The sequence below is a fragment of the Oncorhynchus kisutch genome, linkage group LG10, assembly GCF_002021735.2.
Source record: "Oncorhynchus kisutch isolate 150728-3 linkage group LG10, Okis_V2, whole genome shotgun sequence".
NCBI lineage: Eukaryota > Metazoa > Chordata > Actinopteri > Salmoniformes > Salmonidae > Oncorhynchus > Oncorhynchus kisutch.
In genome coordinates, this window is record NC_034183.2 from 6,855,249 (window position 1) to 6,877,893 (window position 22,645).

General features: G+C 37.8%; 1 protein-coding gene across 1 annotated transcript in view; it reads left to right on the forward strand.

The window, feature by feature from the left end:
• The window catches only part of LOC109884312 (anoctamin-3), a 163,760-nt gene that overhangs the window by 80,461 nt on the left and 60,654 nt on the right, over nucleotides 1-22,645 (forward strand). Inside the window, exons 9-10 of the mRNA XM_031832836.1 lie at nucleotides 5,310-5,416; nucleotides 21,200-21,255. Coding sequence (XP_031688696.1) covers nucleotides 5,310-5,416; nucleotides 21,200-21,255 — 163 coding nt within the window. The remainder of the gene's footprint in view (nucleotides 1-5,309; nucleotides 5,417-21,199; nucleotides 21,256-22,645) is intronic.

Sequence of the window (22,645 nt, forward strand, 5' to 3'; positions counted from 1 at the left end):
TCCTCATCTCATTCTGCCATTTTGTTTTCATCTCCTCAGCTCTTTCTGCCAGTTTGGTTTCATCTCCTCATCTCATTCTGCCAGTTTGTTTTCATCTCCTCATCTCATTCTGCCAGTTTGTTTTCATCTCCTCATCTCATTCTGCCATTTTGTTTTCATCTCCTCAGCTCTTTCTGCCAGTTTGGTTTCATCTCCTCATCTCATTCTGCCAGTTTGTTTTCATCTCCTCATCTCATTCTGCCAGTTTGGTTTCATCTCCTCATCTCATTTTGCCAGTTTGTTTTCATCTCCTCATCTCATTCTGCCAGTTTGTTTTCATCTCCTCATCTCATTCTGCCAGTTTGGTTTCATCTCCTCATCTCATTCTGCCAGTTTGTTTTCATCTCCTCATCTCTTTCTGCCAGTTTGTTTTCATCTCCTCATCTCATTCTGCCATTTTGTTTTCATCTCCTCATCTCATTCTGCCAATTTGTTTTCATCTCCTCATCTCATTCTGCCATTTTGTTTTCATCTCCTCAGCTCATTCTGCCATTTTGTTTTCATCTCCTCATCTCATTCTGCCAGTTTGTTTTCATCTCCTCATCTCATTCTGCCAGTTTGTTTTCATCTCCTCAGCTCTTTCTGCCAGTTTGGTTTCATCTCCTCAGCTCTTTCTGCCAGTTTGATTTCATCTCTTCATCTCATTCTGCCAGTTTGTTTTCATCTCCTCATCTCATTCTGCCAGTTTGTTTTCATCTCCTCATCTCATTCTGCCAGTTTGTTTTCATCTCCTCAGCTCTTTCTGCCATTTTGTTTTCATCTCCTCAGCTCTTTCTGCCAGTTTGATTTCATCTCTTCATCTCATTCTGCCAGTTTGTTTTCATCTCCTCATCTCATTCTGCCATTTTGTTTTCATCTCCTCATCTCTTTCTGCCAGTTTGGTTTCATCTCCTCATCTCATTCTGCCAGTTTGTTTTCATCTCCTCATCTCATTCTGCCAGTTTGGTTTCATCTCCTCATCTCATTCTGCCAGTTTGTTTTCATCTCCTCATCTCTTTCTGCCAGTTTGTTTTCATCTCCTCATCTCATTCTGCCAGTTTGTTTTCATCTCCTCATCTCTTTCTGCCAGTTTGTTTTCCTCTCCTCATCTCTTTCTGCCAGTTTGTTTTCATCTCCTCAGCTCTTTCTGACATTTTGTTTTAATCTCATCTCATTCTGCCATTTTGTTTTCATCTCCTCATCTCTTTCTGCCATTTTGTTTTCATCTCCTCAGCTCTTTCTGACATTTTGTTTTAATCTCATCTCATTCTGCCATTTTGTTTTCATCTCCTCAGCTCTTTCTGCCATTTTGTTTTAATCTCATCTCATTCTGCCATTTTGTTTTCATCTCCTCAGCTCTTTCTGCCATTTTGTTTTAATCTCATCTCATTCTGCCATTTTGTTTTCATCTCCTCATCTCTTTCTGCCATTTTGTTTTAATCTCATCTCATTCTGCCATTTTGTTTTCATCTCCTCAGCTCTTTCTGCCATTTTGTTTTAATCTCATCTCATTCTGCCATTTTGTTTTCATCTCCTCATCTCATTCTGCCAGTTTGTTTTCATCTCCTCAGCTCTTTCTGCCAGTTTGGTTTCATCTCCTCAGCTCTTTCTGCCAGTTTGATTTCATCTCTTCATCTCATTCTGCCAGTTTGTTTTCATCTCCTCATCTCATTCTGCCAGTTTGTTTTCATCTCCTCAGCTCTTTCTGCCATTTTGTTTTCATCTCCTCAGCTCTTTCTGCCAGTTTGATTTCATCTCTTCATCTCATTCTGCCAGTTTGTTTTCATCTCCTCATCTCATTCTGCCATTTTGTTTTCATCTCCTCATCTCTTTCTGCCAGTTTGGTTTCATCTCCTCATCTCATTCTGCCAGTTTGTTTTCATCTCCTCATCTCATTCTGCCAGTTTGTTTTCATCTCCTCAGCTCTTTCTGCCAGTTTGGTTTCATCTCCTCATCTCATTCTGCCATTTTGTTTTCATCTCCTCAGCTCTTTCTGCCAGTTGGGTTTCATCTCCTCATCTCATTCTGCCAGTTTGTTTTCATCTCCTCATCTCATTCTGCCAGTTTGTTTTCATCTCCTCATCTCATTCTGCCATTTTGTTTTCATCTCCTCAGCTCTTTCTGCCAGTTTGGTTTCATCTCCTCATCTCATTCTGCCAGTTTGTTTTCATCTCCTCATCTCATTCTGCCAGTTTGGTTTCATCTCCTCATCTCATTCTGCCAGTTTGTTTTCATCTCCTCATCTCTTTCTGCCAGTTTGTTTTCATCTCCTCATCTCATTCTGCCAGTTTGTTTTCATCTCCTCATCTCATTCTGCCAGTTTGTTTTCATCTCCTCATCTCTTTCTGCCAGTTTGTTTTCCTCTCCTCATCTCTTTCTGCCAGTTTGTTTTCATCTCCTCAGCTCTTTCTGACATTTTGTTTTAATCTCATCTCATTCTGCCATTTTGTTTTCATCTCCTCATCTCTTTCTGCCATTTTATTTTCATCTCCTCAGCTCTTTCTGCCATTTTGTTTTCATCTCCTCATCTCATTCTGCCATTTTGTTTTCATCTCCTCATCTCATTCTGCCATTTTGTTTTCATCTCCTCATCTCATTCTGCCATTTTGTTTTCATCTCCTCAGCTCATTCTGCCATTTTGTTTTCATCTCCTCATCTCATTCTGCCAGTTTGTTTTCATCTCCTCATCTCATTCTGCCAGTTTGTTTTCATCTCCTCAGCTCTTTCTGCCAGTTTGGTTTCATCTCCTCAGCTCTTTCTGCCAGTTTGATTTCATCTCTTCATCTCATTCTGCCAGTTTGTTTTCATCTCCTCATCTCATTCTGCCAGTTTGTTTTCATCTCCTCAGCTCTTTCTGCCATTTTGTTTTCATCTCCTCAGCTCTTTCTGCCAGTTTGATTTCATCTCTTCATCTCATTCTGCCAGTTTGTTTTCATCTCCTCATCTCATTCTGCCATTTTGTTTTCATCTCCTCATCTCTTTCTGCCAGTTTGGTTTCATCTCCTCATCTCATTCTGCCAGTTTGTTTTCATCTCCTCATCTCATTCTGCCAGTTTGTTTTCATCTCCTCAGCGCTTTCTGCCAGTTTGGTTTCATCTCCTCATCTCATTCTGCCATTTTGTTTTCATCTCCTCAGCTCTTTCTGCCAGTTGGGTTTCATCTCCTCATCTCATTCTGCCAGTTTGTTTTCATCTCCTCATCTCATTCTGCCAGTTTGTTTTCATCTCCTCATCTCATTCTGCCATTTTGTTTTCATCTCCTCAGCTCTTTCTGCCAGTTTGGTTTCATCTCCTCATCTCATTCTGCCAGTTTGTTTTCATCTCCTCATCTCATTCTGCCAGTTTGGTTTCATCTCCTCATCTCATTCTGCCAGTTTGTTTTCATCTCCTCATCTCTTTCTGCCAGTTTGTTTTCATCTCCTCATCTCATTCTGCCAGTTTGTTTTCATCTCCTCATCTCATTCTGCCAGTTTGTTTTCATCTCCTCATCTCTTTCTGCCAGTTTGTTTTCCTCTCCTCATCTCTTTCTGCCAGTTTGTTTTCATCTCCTCAGCTCTTTCTGACATTTTGTTTTAATCTCATCTCATTCTGCCATTTTGTTTTCATCTCCTCATCTCTTTCTGCCATTTTGTTTTCATCTCCTCAGCTCTTTCTGCCATTTTGTTTTAATCTCATCTCATTCTGCCATTTTGTTTTCATCTCCTCAGCTCTTTCTGCCATTTTGTTTTAATCTCATCTCATTCTGCCATTTTGTTTTCATCTCCTCAGCTCTTTCTGCCATTTTGTTTTAATCTCATCTCATTCTGCCATTTTGTTTTCATCTCCTCATCTCTTTCTGCCATTTTGTTTTAATCTCATCTCATTCTGCCATTTTGTTTTCATCTCCTCAGCTCTTTCTGCCATTTTGTTTTAATCTCATCTCATTCTGCCATTTTGTTTTCATCTCCTTATCTCTTTCTGCCAGTTTGGTTTCATCTCTTCATCTCATTCTGCCAGTTTGTTTTCATCTCCTCAGCTCTTTCTGCCAGTTTGGTTTCATATCCTCATCTCATTCTGCCAGTTTGTTTTCATCTCCTCATCTCATTCTGCCAGTTTGGTTTCATCTCTTCATCTCTTTGACAACCTTTGTTCTTCAAATAAACATTTACTGGTCCTGGAAAGCTTTGCTAGATGAAGAGGTATTGATATGTTTTAAGAATGTGATTGACTGCTGACTGCCTTTTATAAGATCTTAGTTGTTGGTTTCTTCTCTCCTCAGTTTTACAACTATGGATTCTTGTCTAGCAGGCTTGGCGGTTAACTGATAGCAGATACTTTAGAAAAACTAGATGATTACTTCTTGGATTACTTTTACATTCAGAAAGGATGTTTGCGAGAGAGAAAAATCATTACGACACCTTTCAGTTTTCTCAAAGACATTCAATTCAGCGTTGAAAAAATACCCAAGTTTAAGTTTGTTCCACCGAGTCTGACCACTAGTCAGAGACCACTGTGATGTCAGAGACCACTGTGATGTCAGAGACCACTGTGATGTCAGAGACCACTATGATGTCAGAGACCACTATGATGTCAGAGACCACTGTGATGTCAGAGACCACTATGATGTCAGAGACCACTGTGATGTCAGAGACCACTGTGATGTCAGAGACCACTGTGATGTCAGAGACCACTGTGATGTCAGAGACCACTATGATGTCAGAGACCACTGTGATGTCAGAGAACACTGTGATGTCAGAGACCACTGTGATGTCAGAGACCACTATTTTTTTAATTTTTAATTTCACCTTTATTTAACCAGGTAGGCAAGTTGAGAACAAGTTCTCATTTACAATTGCGACCTGGCCAAGATAAAGCATGACATGACAACACACCAAATCTTTTTTTGTCTTATTCTAATGCCTGTTAAGGGGGAAAGTATTCATAAAGTAACTGAAGGTACTCCAATTACATTACTGAGTTTGGGTAATCCCAAAATTACGTTGCTGATTAACATTTGGGACAGGGAACTAGTAACTGTAACTGATTACAAAAAAAGAAAGTAACCTATCAAACCCTGCTGTCTAGAATGGATGATCATGTGTACTGTATCATAATTCTTTAGCAAATTCTTGCTAATGAGACACTTTCGAACCCCCCCCCCCCCCCCCCCTCCCCCCAAGTGGGTTAACCCCATTGGAGCGATGCATAGTGGGACTGCCTTTCACGCCAGTGACCAGGGTTCTGTTCCCACATCCTCTGTTTGCTATAAAAGACAATGATGACTTGTTTGTTTGTTTTACTCTCTTCTCTCAGTTTTACCATCAACAACAGACATACGTTCTTCTCCAACTCTACCAGAAGCAGAATAGTCCACCATGTTCTCCAACGCACCAAGTATGAGGACGGGAAGTCTAAGATGGGTACGGATCTACAATATCCATATATCTGTCTATCTGTCTATCTATCTATCTATCTATCTATCTATCTATCTATCTATCTATCTATCTATCTATCTATCTATCTATCTATCTATCTATCTATCTATCTATCTATCTATCTATCTACTTTATCTATCTACTTTATCTATCTACTTTATCTATCTACTTTATCTACTTTATCTATCTACTTTATCTATCTACTTTATCTATCTACTTTATCTATCTACTTTATCTACTTTATCTATCTACTTATCTATCTACTTTATCTATCTATCTATCTATCTATCTATCTATCTATCTATCTATCTATCTATCTATCTATCTATCTATCTATCTATCTATCTATCTATCTATCTATCTATCTATCTATCTATCTATCTATCTATCTACTTTATCTATCTACTTTATCTATCTACTTTATCTATCTATCTATCTATCTATCTATCTATCTATCTATCTATCTATCTATCTATCTATCTATCTATCTATCTATCTATCTATCTATCTATCTATCTATCTATCTATCTATCTATCTATCTATCTATCTATCTATCTATCTATCTATCTATCTATCTATCTATCTATCTATCTATCTATCTATCTATCTATCTATCTATCTATCTATCTATCTATCTATCTATCTATCTATCTATCTATCTATCTATCTATCTATCTATCTACTTTATCTATCTACTTTATCTATCTACTTTATCTACTTTATCTATCTACTTTATCTATCTATCTATCTATCTATCTATCTATCTATCTATCTATCTATCTATCTATCTATCTATCTATCTATCTATCTATCTATCTATCTATCTATCTATCTATCTATCTATCTATCTATCTATCTATCTATCTATCTATCTATCTATCTATCTATCTATCTATCTACTTTATCTACTTTATCTACTTTATCTATCTACTTTATCTATCTACTTTATCTACTTTATCTATCTACTTTATCTATCTACTTTATCTACTTTATCTATCTACTTTATCTACTTTATCTACTTTATCTATCTACTTTATCTATCTACTTTATCTACTTTATCTATCTACTTTATCTACTTTATCTATCTACTTTATCTATCTACTTTATCTACTTTATCTATCTACTTTATCTACTTTATCTACTTTATCTATCTACTTTATCTATCTACTTTATCTATCTACTTTATCTATCTACTTTATCTATCTACTTTATCTACTTTATCTATCTACTTTATCTACTTTATCTATCTACTTTATCTACTTTATCTATCTACTTTATCTATCTACTTTATCTATCTACTTATCTATCTACTTTATCTATCTACTTTATCTATCTACTTTATCTACTTTATCTATCTACTTTATCTGTATACTTTAAATATTGGGGGTTGTCCTTAAATCTTATGGCATCTTAGGCTTTGAAACACCCTGTGTAGACTCAATGTTCATTGTACAAAACAAAATGCAGTATTTTACAATGTGAAATACAGTAACTGTGAATGGTAATCCAATAACACTACAGTTCAACGTGATGGTACATAATACCAATCATCATAGTATTACTGTATATCCAGTACTATTCTCAGCAACAAAAAGAAACGTCCTCTCACTGTCAACTGTGTTTATTTTCAGCAAACTTAACACGTGTAAATATTTGGAGAAATATTTGTATGAACAAAATTCAACAACTGAGACATACACTGAACAAGTTACACAGACATGTGACTAACATGTGACTAACAGAAATGGAATAATGTGTCCCTGAACAAAGGGGGGGGATCAAAATCAAAAGTAACAGTCAGTATCTGATGTGGCCACCAGCTGCATTAAGTACTGCAGTGCATCACCTCCTCATGGACTGCACCAGATTTGCCAGTTCTTGCTGTGAGATGTGTCGGGTTCACCTTGGGGTCATGATAGGGGCTGTACCAAATGTTTGATGTATTATAATAATTGATTATGCTTATGTTGTATTAATAGAAGGGTAAGGGTTATAAGACCCCTCCCTCATATTTATAGGGTCCTAGACTACAGATTAACAATATATATATGCATTATAAGGTTTAATATTGTTCCACAGTATTTTCTAGTCTCTGCCTCTTATAAAGAAACGGTCTGAGAGATGTGTGACCGTGAGACAGAACTCTGCAGGGGAGTGAAAGAGATAAGAGACTAGTCAGACATTCCAATATAAATCAACTAGAGGACATTTACTGCTGAGCCTTTCGATAACACTGAAACTCTTGTTTGTATAGCTGTGTGTGCATGGGATTGGTCCCATGAGTAGAATGTAATGATGTAGGCAGTGACTGGGGGCTTAATAAAATAACTTGGACCCTTTGCTATTGTGCATAACTTACTGGGAAACATGTGTGCTATGTTCCTGTTGTCAACTTCTGTCTGCAATTGCGTTAATAAAGGTTTTTCATTGATTTTCTTAAAGATATTGTCTGGTGTATCTCAGGCAGTTGCTGTTGCCATGCCAGGTGTCATGTTCGGATGTACCAATCCTGTGCAGGTGTTGTTGCACATGGTCTGCCACTGCGAGGACGATCAGCTGTCCGTAGCACTGTCTTAGGCGTCTCAAAGTACGGACATTGCAATTTATTGCCCTGGCCACATCTGCAGTCCTCATGCCTCCTTGCAGCATGCCTAAGGCACGCTCATGCAGATGAGCAGGGACCCTGGGCATCTTTTTTTGTGTGTTTTTCATAGTCAGTAGAAAGTGTCCTAAGTTTCCATAACTGTGACCTTAATTGCCTGCCGTCTGTAAGCTGTTAGTGTCTTAACGACCGTTCCACAGGTGCATGTTCATAAATTGTTTATGGTTCATTGAACAAACATGGGAAACATGTTTAAACCCTTTACAGTGACAATCTGTGAAGTTATTTGGATTTTTAGGAATGATCTTTGACAGACAGGGTCCTGAAAAAGAGACGTTTCTTTTTTGCTGAGTTTAGATCTGAAACCCAAAAGTATGTGGAAACCCTTTCAAATGTCTGAGTTTATATATCCAGTACTCTATATCCAGTACTACTATATCCAGTACTACTATATCCAGTATTATATATCCAGTACTACTATATCCAGTACTACTATATCCAGTACTACTATATCCAGTACTATATATCCAGTACTATATATCCAGTACTACTATATCCAGTATTATATATCCAGTACTACTATATCCAGTATTATATATCCAGTACTACTATATCCAGTACTACTATATCCAGTATTATATATCCAGTACTACTATATCCAGTACTACTATATCCAGTACTATATATCCAGTACTATATACCCAGTACTACTATATCCAGTACTACTATATCCAGTACTACTATATCCAGTACTATATATCCAGTACTATATATCCAGTACTATATATCCAGTACTACTATATCCAGTACTATATATCCAGTACTATATATCCAGTACTACTATATCCAGTACTATATATCCAGTACTACTATATCCAGTACTATATATCCAGTACTATATATCCAGTACTACTATATCCAGTACTATATATCCAGTACTATATATTTAGTACTACTATATCCATTACTATATATCCAGTACTATATATTTAGTACTACTATATCCACTACTACTATATTCAGTACTATATATCCAGTACTATATATCCAGTACTACTATATCCAGTACTATATATCCAGTACTACTATATCCAGTACTATATATCCAGTACTATATATCCAGTACTACTATATCCAGTATTATATATCCAGTACTACTATATCCAGTACTACTATATCCAGTACTACTATATCCAGTACTACTATATCCAGTATTATATATCCAGTACTACTATATCCAGTATTATATATCCAGTACTACTATATCCAGTACTACTATATCCAGTACTACTATATCCAGTACTATATATCCAGTACTATATATCAGTATATATCCAGTACTACTATATCCAGTATTATATATCCAGTACTACTATATCCAGTATTATATATCCAGTACTACTATATCCAGTACTACTATATCCAGTACTACTATATCCAGTACTATATATCCAGTACTACTATATCCAGTACTATATATCCAGTACTATATATCCAGTACTACTATATCCAGTACTATATATCCAGTACTACTATATCCAGTACTATATATCCAGTACTATATATCCAGTACTATATATTTAGTACTACTATATCCAGTACTATATATTTAGTACTACTATATCCACTACTACTATATTCAGTACTATATATCCAGTACTATATACCCAGTACTACTATATCCAGTACTATATATCCAGTACTATATATCCAGTACTACTATATCCAGTACTATATATCCAGTACTACTATATCCAGTACTATATATCCAGTACTATATATCCAGTACTACTATATCCAGTACTATATATCCAGTACTACTATATCCAGTACTATATATCCAGTACTATATATCCAGTACTATATATTTAGTACTACTATATCCATTACTATATATCCAGTACTATATATTTAGTACTACTATATCCACTACTACTATATTCAGTACTATATATCCAGTACTACTATATCCAGTACTACTATATCCAGTACTATATATCCAGTACTATATATCCAGTACTATATACCCAGTACTACTATATCCAGTACTATATATCCAGTACTACTATATCCAGTACTATATATCCAGTACTATATATCCAGTACTACTATATCCAGTACTATATATCCAGTACTACTATATCCAGTACTATATATCCAGTACTATATATCCAGTACTATATATTTAGTACTACTATATCCATTACTATATATCCAGTACTATATATTTAGTACTACTATATCCACTACTACTATATTCAGTACTATATATCCAGTACTATATACCCAGTACTACTATATCCAGTACTATATATCCAGTACTACTATATCCAGTACTATCTATCCAGTACTATATATCCAGTAATATATATCCAATACTACTATATCCAGTACTATATATCCAGTACTACTATATCCAGTACTATATATCCAGTACTACTATATCCAGTACTATATATCCAGTACTATATATCCAGTACTATATATCCAGTACTACTATATCCAGTACTATATATCCAGTACTACAGTGGGGCAAAAACATATTTAGTCAGCCACCAATTGTGCAAGTTCTCCCACTTAAAAAGATGAGAGAGGCCTGTAATCTTCACCATAGGTACAGAAAATCCAGAAAATCACATCGTAGGATTTTTAATGAATTTATTTGCAAATTATGGTGGAAAATAAGTATTTGGTCAATAACAAAAGTTTATCTCAATACTTTGTTATATACCCTTTGTTGGCAATGACAGAGGTCAAACGTTTTCTGTAAGTCTTCACAAGGTTTACACACGCTGTTGCTGGTATTTTGGCCCATTCCTCCATGCAGATCTCCTCTAGAGCAGTGATGTTTTGGGGCTGTTGCTGGGCAACATGGACTTTCAACTCCCTCCAAAGATTTTCTATGGGGTTGAGATCTGGAGACTGGCTAGGCCACTCCAGGACCTTGAAATGCTTCTTACGAAGCCACTCCTTCGTTGCCCAGGCGGTGTGTTTGGGATCATTGTCATGCTGAAAGACCCAGCCACATTTCATCTTCGATGCCCTTGCTGATGGAAGGAGGTTTTCACTCAAAATCTCACGATACATGGCCCCATTCATTCTTTCCTTTACACGGATCAGTCGTCCTGGTCCCTTTGCAGAAAAACAGCCCCCAAGCATGATGTTTCCACCCCCATGCTTCACAGTAGGTATGGTGTTCTTGGATGCAACTCAGCATTCTTTGTCCTCCAAACACGACGAGTTGAGTTTTTACCAAAAAGTTATATTTTGGTTTCATCTGACCATATGTCATTCTCCCAATCTTCTTCTGGATCATCTAAATGCTCTCTAGCAAACTTCAGACGGGCCTGGACAAGTACTGGCTTAAGCAGGGGGACACGTCTGGCACTGCAGGATTTGAGTCCCTGGCGGCGTAGTGTGTTACTGATGGTAGGCTTTGTTACTTTGGTCCCAGCTCTCTGCAGGTCATTCACTAGGTCCCCCCGTCTGGTTCTGGGATTTTTGCTCACTGTTCTTGTGATCATTTTGACCCCACGGGGTGAGATCTTGCGTGGAGCCCCAAATCGAGGGAGATTATCAGTGGTCTTGTATGTCTTCCATTTCCTAATAATTGCTCCCACAGTTGATTTCTTCAAACCAAGCTGCTTACCTATTGCAGATTCAGTCTTCCCAGCCTGGTGCAGGTCTACAATGTTGTTTCTGGTGTCCTTTGACAGCTCTTTGGTCTTGGCCATAGTGGAGTTTGGAGTGTGACTGTTTGAGGTTGTGGACAGGTGTCTTTTATACTGATAGCAAGTTCAAACAGGTGCCATTAATACAGGTAACGAGTGGAGGACAGAGGAGCCTCTTAAAGAAGAAGTTACAGGTCTGTGAGAGCCAGAAATCTTGCTTGTTTGTAGGTGACCAAATACTTATTTTCCACCATAATTTGCAAATAAATTCATTAAAAGTCCTACAATGTGATTTTCAGGATTTTTTTTTCTCATTTTGTCTGTCATAGTTGAAGTGTACCTATGATGAAAATTACAGGCCTCTCTCGTCTTTTTAAGTGGGAGAACTTGCACAATTGGTGGCTGACTAAATACTTTTTTGCCCCACTGTATATATCCAATACTCTATATCCAGTACTATATATCCAGTAATATATATCCAATACTATATATCCAATACTCTATATCCAGTACTATATATCCAGTAATATATATCCAGTAATATATATCCAATACTATATATCCAATACTCTATATCCAGTACTATATATCTAGTACTATATATCCAGTACTATATATCCAATACTCTATATCCAATACTATATATCCAGTACTATATCCAGTACTACTATATCCAGTACTATATATCCAGTACTATATATCCAATACTCTATATCCAATACTATATATCCAGTACTATATATCCAATACTATATATCCAGTACTACTATACGTCATACTCTATACAGGTCAATGATCGAGATGTTTAAAAAGGGAAGGCATTAGCTAATACAGTGAAACCTATGAATTGTCTGTCTTCTTTCTGTTTTCCTCTGTCCTGCTGATCACATTTGTCTCGTTTGAACTTGTGTCGTTTATCTTTGTATGCATCGTCACGTGGCTTGCTGTTTCAAATCCTTTGGGGATATTCTGTTGAATACCATTTGGCTCTCTAGAAACTAAGGAAGGAAAGATGAGGACATCTATAATTTAGAATTTGGTGGCTTTGGTTAGTTATTAATGGTGGTTTTGGTTAGTTATTAATGGTGGCTTTGGTTAGTTATTAATGGTGGCTTTGGTTAGTTATTAATGGTGGCTTTGGTTAGTTATTAATGGTGGCTTTGGTTAGTTATTAATGGTGGCTTTGGTTAGCTATTAATGGTGGCTTTGGTTAGTTATTAATGGTGGCTTTGGTTAGTTATTAATGGTGGCTTTGGTTAGTTATTAATGGTGGCTTTGGTTAGCTATTAATGGTGGCGTTGGTTAGTTATTTATGGTGGCATTGGTTAGTTATTAATGGTGGCTTTGGTTAGTTATTAATGGTTGCTTTGGTTAGTTATTCATGGTGGCGTTGGTTAGTTATTTATGGTGGCGTTGGTTAGTTATTTATGGTGGCGTTGGTTAGTTATTAATGGTGGCGTTGGTTAGTTATTCATGGTGGCGTTGGTTAGTTATTAATGGTGGCGTTGGTTAGTTATTTATGGTGGCGTTGGTTAGTTGTTTATTGTGGCGTTGGTTAGTTATTTATGGTGGCGTTGGTTAGCTATTAATGGTGGCTTTGGTTAGCTATTAATGGTGGCTTTGGTTAGTTATTAATGATGGCTTTGGTTAGTTATTAATGGTTGCTTTGGTTAGATATTTATGGTTGCTTTGGTTAGTTATTTATGGTGGCGTTGGTTAGTTATTAATGGTTGCTTTGGTTAGTTATTTATGGTGGCTTTGGTCAGTGATTTTTGGTGGCTTTGGTCAGTGATTTTTGGTGACTTTGGTCAGTGATTTTTGGTGGCTTTGGTTAGTTATTTATGCCAGTTATTTATGCCTCTGGGATATCGTTACTTATTTATGCTTCTGGGATTTGTTTAGTTATTTATGCCTCTGGGATTTGAGAGTAGTTGTGGGGGCAATTATAATGTATTTTCTAATGCAGGACTTGTTGTGTTGGTGTGGGCTGATTAAAATGTAATCCACTGTAGTTGGTATTCTTCCAATGCTAGCTGATCCTCTAGTCTACTCCATGATCCATCATTCTGTCTAATGTTGTTGTTGTTTTCTCTCCCTTCCATAGACTGATCCCAGATCTGTTTGTGCTGTATAGCGATGGCCATAAGAGTTGGATAGGATATGATATTAAGGCAAAGCATTAGCTATACAGCACAAACAGATCTAGGACCAGGCTTGTCCCTCTCCTTCAAACCTCTTGTCTGTTTGCCCTGTTACTTGTTTGCTGATTAGAGTTTGGCCTTGAAGGGCTCTATGTAATATTAAAGTACTGTGACCTCTCTATGCCTCCTCAACCAATAAGATCAGAGCGTGCTAAATAAGTGACAAATCCTCTTCAAATCCCCTCGGTCGTGCACGTGACCTAATAAATGTAGTACTGAAATCAGAGGATGACGTTATCTTTCAGAGACCTACTCCTGATGCTGCCAAGGGATGAACTACACACACACACATACATACCGATCTCGTCACTGAATCAGACATGCTAAAGGATTATTGCTAAGTAGTGTCCAGCTAAAACACGAAAATGTTGACAATGTTTGCTAGAACATTTACCTTAGCTCCACATTCCTCCTCTTACCAATACTACTGCTTGATACTACTACTAGATACTACTACTAGATATTACTACTAAGTATTACTACTAGATACTACAACTAGATATTACTACTATATACTACTACTAGATACTACTACTAGATATTACTACTAGATACTACTACTATATACTACTATTAGATATTACTACTATATTACTACTAGATACTTCTACTAGATACTACTACTAGATATTACTACGATATACTACTACTAGATATTACTACTCTATACTACTATATTACTACTAGATACTACTACTAGATACTACGACTAGATATTACTACTATATACTACTACTAGATATTACTACTATATACTACTACTGTATGCTACTACTATATACTACTACTAGATATTACTACTAGATACTACTACTAGATATTACTACTATATACTACTACTAGGTATTACTACTATATACTACTACTGTATTACTACTATATACTACTACTATATACTACTACTAGATACTACTACTAGATATTACTACTATATACTACTACTAGATATTACTACTATATACTACTACTAGATATTACTACTATATACTACTACTATATACTACTACTATATTACTACTAGATACTACTTCTAGATTTGACTAGATACTACTACTATATTTGACTAGATACTACTACTAGATACTACTACTAGATACTACTACTAGATATTACTACTAGATACTACTACTATATTACTACTAGATACTACTACTATATTACTACTAGATACTACTACAAGATACTACTACTATATTTTACTAGATACTAATACTAGCTGCTACTACTAGATATTACTACTAGATACTACTACTATATTACTACTAGATACTACTACTAGATACTACTACTACTACTACTAGATATGACTACTAGATACTAGTAGGTACTTCTAGATACTACATTGAACAAAAATATGACTAGATACCAACAATGCCCTCAATCTGTGGATTGGATAAAAAGTGCCTGCTAAGTGGCATATATCATTGTTATATTAGCTTTCATTTTGCATGGAAAACCAGGCTAGACCCTTTGCATGGAAAACCAGGCTAGACCCTTTGCATGGAAAACCAGGCTAGACCCTTTGCATTGAAGACCAGGCTAGACCCTTTGCATTGAAGACCAGGCTAGACCCTTTGCATGGAAAACCAGGCTAGACCCTTTGCATGGAAAACCAGGCTAGACCCTTTGCATGGAAAACCAGGCTAGACCCTTTGCATGGAAAACCAGGCTAGACCCTTTGCATGGACAACCAGGCTAGACCCTTTGCATGGAAAACCAGGCTAGACCCTTTGCATGGAAAACCAGGCTAGACCCTTTGCATGGAAAACCAGGCTAGACCCTTTGCATGGAAAACCAGGCTAGACCCTTTGCATGGAAAACCAGGCTAGACCCTTTGCATTGAAGACCAGGCTAGACACTTTGCATGGTAGACCAAGCTAGGTTGCCTTGCCTCCATGGATAGTTGGGCTGTCATCCATCCATGTATTGTCCCATGTCCATGTCCATCCTCTCTTTGTTCATATCGGTCTGTATGTTAACCTGTTTGTGTGTACAGTGAAAGCATGCTTTCTTATGATAGAAAGCACTTGTTATTGTGAAGTCTCCTATATATTACAAGAGGTCACCTTAACCTTAACCCTTAAACCCACCAATAGAATGGTCCCCAGTCCCCACTAATGTGTTGCAGTATAGAGCGTTTTTCTAGTTACGTGTCTGCCACTGTGTTGTCTGTCTGTATATAACACAATATAACCCGTGATAGGACAGCCCCTACACCCCACCAATATACTACAGTATTTCTGTCTGTCTGTATATAACACAATATAACCTGCGATAGGACAGCCCCTACACCCCACCAATATACTACAGTGTTTCTGTCTGTCTGTATATAACACAATATAACCTGCGATAGGACAGCCCCTACACCCCACCAATATACTACAGTGTTTCTGTCTGTCTGTATATAACACAATATAACCCGCGATAGGACAGCCCCTACACCCCACCAATATACTACAGTGTTTCTGTCTGTCTGTATATAACACAATATAACCCGCGATAGGACAGCCCCTACACCCCACCAATATACTACAGTGTTTCTGTCTGTCTGTATATAACACAATATAACCTGCGATAGGACAGCCCCTACACCCCACCAATATACTACAGTGTTTCTGTCTGTCTGTATATAACACAATATAACCCGCGATAGGACAGCCCCTACACCCCACCAATATACTACAGTGTTTCTGTCTGTCTGTATATAACACAATACAACCCGCGATAGGACAGCCCCTACACCCCACCAATATACTACAGTGTTTCTGTCTGTCTGTATATAACACAATATAACCCGCAATAGGACAGCCCCTACACCCCACCAATATACTACAGTGTTTCTGTCTGTCTGTATATAACACAATACAACCCGCGATAGGACAGCCCCTACACCCCACCAATATACTACAGTGTTTCTGTCTGTCTGTATATAACACAATATAACCCGCGATAGGACAGCCCCTACACCCCACCAATATACTACAGTGTTTCTGTCTGTCTGTATATAACACAATATAACCCGCGATAGGACAGCCCCTACACCCCACCAATATACTACAGTGTTTCTGTCTGTATATAACACAATACAACCCGCGATAGGACAGCCCCTACACCCCACCAATATACTACAGTGTTTCTGTCTGTCTGTATATAACACAATATAACCCGCGATAGGACAGCCCCTACACCCCACCAATATACTACAGTGTTTCTGTCTGTCTGTATATAACACAATATAACCCGCGATAGGACAGCCCCTACACCCCACCAATATACTACAGTGTTTCTGTCTGTCTGTATATAACACAATATAACCCGCGATAGGACAGCCCCTACACCCCACCAATTACTACAGTGTTTCTGTCTGTCTGTATATAACACAATACAACCCGCGATAGGACAGCCCCTACACCCCACCAATATACTACAGTGTTTCTGTCTGTCTGTATATAACACAATATAACCCGTGATAGGACAGCCCCTACACCCCACCAATATACTACAGTGTTTCTGTCTGTCTGTATATAACACAATACAACCCGCGATAGGACAGCCCCTACACCCCACCAATATACTACAGTGTTTCTGTCTGTCTGTATATAACACAATATAACCCGTGATAGGACAGCCCCTACACCCCACCAATATACTACAGTGTTTCTGTCTGTCTGTATATAACACAATATAACCCGCAATAGGACATCCCCTACACCCCACCAATATACTACAGTGTTTCTGTCTGTCTGTATATAACACAATATAACCCGCGATAGGACAGCCCCTACACCCCACCAATATACTACAGTGTTTCTGTCTCTCTGTATATAACACAATACAACCCGCGATAGGACAGCCCCTACACCCCACCAATATACTACAGTGTTTCTGTCTGTCTGTATATAACACAATATAACCCGTGATAGGACAGCCCCTACACTCCACCAATATACTACAGTGTTTCTGTCTGTCTGTATATAACACAATATAACCCGCGATAGGACAGCCCCTACACCCCACCAATATACTACAGTGTTTCTGTCTGTCTGTATATAACACAATATAACCCGCGATAGGACAGCCCCTACACCCCACCAATATACTACAGTGTTTCTGTCTGTCTGTATATAACACAATATAACCCGCGATAGGACAGCCCCTACACCCCACCAATATACTACAGTGTTTCTGTCTGTCTGTATATAACACAATATAACCCGCGATAGGACAGCCCCTACACCCCACCAATATACTACAGTGTTTCTGTCTGTCTGTATATAACACAATACAACCTGCGATAGGACAGCCCCTACACCCCACCAATATACTACAGTGTTTCTGTCTGTCTGTATATAACACAATACAACCCGCGATAGGACAGCCCCTACACCCCACCAATATACTACAGTGTTTCTGTCTGTCTGTATATAACACAATATAACCCGCGATAGGACAGCCCCTACACCCCACCAATATACTACAGTGTTTCTGTCTGTCTGTATATAACACAATATAACCCGCGATAGGACAGCCCCTACACCCCACCAATATACTACAGTGTTTCTGTCTGTCTGTATATAACACAATATAACCCGCGATAGGACAGCCCCTACACCCCACCAATATACTACAGTGTTTCTGTCTGTCTGTATATAACACAATATAACCCGTGATAGGACAGCCCCTACACTCCACCAATATACTACAGTGTTTCTGTCTGTCTGTATATAACACAATATAACCCGCGATAGGACAGCCCCTACACCCCACCAATATACTACAGTGTTTCTGTCTGTCTGTATATAACACAATATAACCCGCGATAGGACAGCCCCTACACCCCACCAATATACTACAGTGTTTCTGTCTGTCTGTATATAACACAATATAACCCGTGATAGGACAGCCCCTACACCCCACCAATATACTACAGTGTTTCTGTCTGTCTAGAGCGTTTTGCTAGTGACGTCCTCTGTCCTCCATTGTCTCAACAGCTCTTCCTCTATGTTGTGAGTCTCTACTAAATTATTATGGTCACCATGACCGGAGACTGATCTCTCAGTCTGTGAGCTTCTGGGAAGGTGCGTATCTGTGTTGGTGATGTGATGGTGGCATCATTTGGGCCCGTATTCTAAATCTGTCTTGTCTTCGGAGTAGGAGTGCTGATCTAGGACCAGGTCACCCCCTTTCTCCATATAATCTGACACGATCTGATCTAGGATCAGATCCCTCCGATCCATGTCGTCTTATTCGTTCTGATCTAAAAGGCTAAACTGATCCTAGACCAGCACCCTTTTTACTCTGAGACTCTTTGTATCAGAGATCCTGGGCAGAGAGCCAGTAGAAATGGTCTGGACTTAATGTTGTTGACATCCCCCCCCTGTCGTCTTATTGACTTAGAATGACCTTTCAGACAGTTGGATACCTATAGCAATATATATATACACTTTCTACTTTCAGATTATTCATATTTTGCGTTGATCTTTATTCATAAAATCTCTTTATTTATACATGTTAATCTCATTTAGATAAAAGCTCTTTATTTATACATGTTAATCTTATTTAGATAAAATATCTTTATTTACACAGGTTAGTCTGATTGAAATAAAATATATTTATTTATACATGTTATTCTGATTGATATAAAATCTCTTTATTTATACAGGTTAGTCTGATTGATATAAAATATATTTATTTATACAGGTTAGTCTGATTGATATAAAATATATTTATTTATACAGGTTAGTCTGATTGATATAAAATATATTTATTTATACAGGTTAGTCTGATTGATATAAAATATCTTTATTTATACAGGTTAGTCTGATTGATATAAAATCTCTTTATTTATACAGGTTAGTCTGATTGATATAAAATATCTTTATTTATACAGGTTAGTCTGATTGATATAAAATATCTTTATTTATACAGGTTAGTCTGATTGATATAAAATCTCTTTATTTATACAGGTTAGTCTGATTGATATAAAATATCTTTATTTATACAGGTTAATCTCATTTAGATAAAATATCTTTATTTATACAGGTTAATCTGATTGAGATAAAATCTATTTATACAGGTTAGTCTGATTGAGATAACATCTATTTATACAGGTTAGTCTGATTGAGATAACATCTATTTATTTATTCAGGTTAGTCTGATTGAGATAAAATCTATTTACACAGGTTAGTCTGATTGAGATAAAAAATTATTTTTACCAGAGAGAACCTTACTATCTGTAGTTTTATACAGTGACACATTGACACACGTTAATATAGGATATCTCCATTGAAATAATCAACACAGTTTATTATTTAAAGGTGAGACATAAAAAATAAAATACAAATGTCTATGTTGATTGTGTTGTTTTACTATGTTGTCCTTCTTTGTAGTGTTGCTTGTTGACCGTTGTGATCTTATGTGTCTGTGGTTGTTTCCGTGGTAACGATGCTGCGTTGTCTCAGCGTTTCATCCATTGATAATAGTGTTATCTCTCCATGGCTAAAGGAAGTCTGCCGTAGGCCTATGTACAGTGCACTTCCACTTAAAGTGATCAACAGCTTCTAGTGATCAAGCTGATATTCTCTGAAACTAAGCATATCAAAGGGGGTATACTACAAAGAAGGATCAAGAAGTTTGCCAGCTAACTTGCCTAAGTATTCTGAAATTACTTTGCGCTTGACATGGTCATGGTCTAATGTCTTGCTTTTTTAACGAATCAGAAAATTCTACAGTTATTTCTGGTTGTTTATCAAACTTACCTGGCTAACTCATTGATCCTGTTTTTTGTAGCATACCCCTCATTTTGTTTTCCAGGCTATACTGTGACTAGCCTGCTACAGACACCCACCATAATCCACGAGGTTTCCCTCGGGAGACGGTTTTCCTCCCTCAATTAACAATGTTCCTGCAGCATAACCAGCTAATGCAGTTAGCCTTAGGTCTAGGATTTCTGAGACTATGCTCCGTCCGAAATTAACAGAGGACACAATTATCTAGTGCAAGAGGCTGAGAGCCTAATCAAACTTTTATCACCACACCAGGGGGTGGGGGAGGATAATGCTATCGAACATAACTAGCTCATCATTGAGCTTCTCTCTTATATAATGCATTATAATAATCATTATTAGAACTGTGGACGTTTTAGATAGAATCCTCATTGGAGGCTGCTGCGTAATGGTCATTGGGAGTCTAGCAATGTTTGAGTCTTGGGAAGGGAAATAAATATGTTTTGAATTATAACTTTATTTTTCCAGTCTGTGCTTCTGCTAAAGTGTGTTTGTTCTTCTATTGAAGGTATCAATAGGTTACTGGGCAATGGGACATATGAGGCTGCATTTCCTCCGCACGAGGTAAGAACATTGTTAGCCTCTCTCAATAAGAGAGTCTTTTTTTATACCTTTATTTAACTAGGCAAGTCAGTTAAGAACAAATTCTTATTTTCAATACAGCCTAGGTTAACCCACTCGTGGACAGACTTGCACCTTGTCAGCTCAGGGATTTGAACTTACAACCTTCCGGTTACTAGTCCAACGCTCTAACCACTAGGCTACCCTGCCGCCCCCTGCTAAATTGTTAAAAAAACAGGGACTTATGAAAGTATTCACCCCCCTTGGCATTTTTCATATTTTGTTGCCTTACAACCTGGAATTAAAATGTATTTTGAGGGGGGGTTTGTATCATTTGATTTACACAACATGCCTACCACTTTGAAACAAGAAATAAGACCAAAAAAATGTCAACTTGAGCGTGCATAACTATTCACCGCCCCAAAGCCAATACTTTGTAGAGCCACCTTTTGCAGCAATTACAGCTGCAAGTCTCTTGGGGTATGTCTCTATAAGCTTGGCACATCTAGTCACTGGGATTTTTGCCCATTCTTCAAGGCAAAACTGCTCCAGCTCCATCAAGTTGGATGGGTTCCACTGGTGAACAGCAATCTTTAAGTCATACCACAGATTCTCAATTGGATTGAGGTCTGGGCTTTGACTAGGCCATTCCAAGACATATAAATGTTTCCCCTTAAACCACTCCAGTGTTGCTTTAGCAGTATGCTTAGGGTCATTGTCCTGCTGGAAGGTGAACCTCTGTCCCAGTCTCAAATCTCTGGAAGACTGAAACATGTTTCCCTCAAGAATTACCCTGTATTTAGCCCCTATCCATCATTCCTTCAATTCTGACCAGTTTCAAAGTCCCCGTGGATGAAAAACATCCTCACAGCATGATGCTGCCTCCAACATGCTTCACTGTGGGGAAGATGTTGTCGGGGTGATGGGAGGTGTTGGGTTTGCGCCAGACATAGCGCTTTCCTTGATGGCCAAAAAGCTCAATTTCTGTCTCATCTGACCAGAGCACCTTCTTCCATATGTATGGAGTTTCTCCCACATGCCTGGTCGCGAACACCAAACGTGTTTGCTTTTTTTCTTCTTTAAGCAATGGCTTTTTTCTGGCTACTTTTCCGTAAAGCCCAGCTCTGTGGACTGTACGGCTTAAAGTGGTCCTACGGACAGATACTCCAATCTCTGCTGTGGAGCTTTGTAGCTCCTTCAGGGTTATCTTTGGTCTCTTTGTAGCCTCTCTGATTAATGCCCTCCTTGCCTGGTTTGTGAGTTTGGGTGGGCAGCCCTCCCTTGGCAGGTTGATTGTGGTGCCATATTCTTTCCATTTTTTAATAATGGATTTAATGGTGCTCTGTAGGATGTTCAAAGTTTCTGATATTTTTTTATAACCCAATCTTGATCT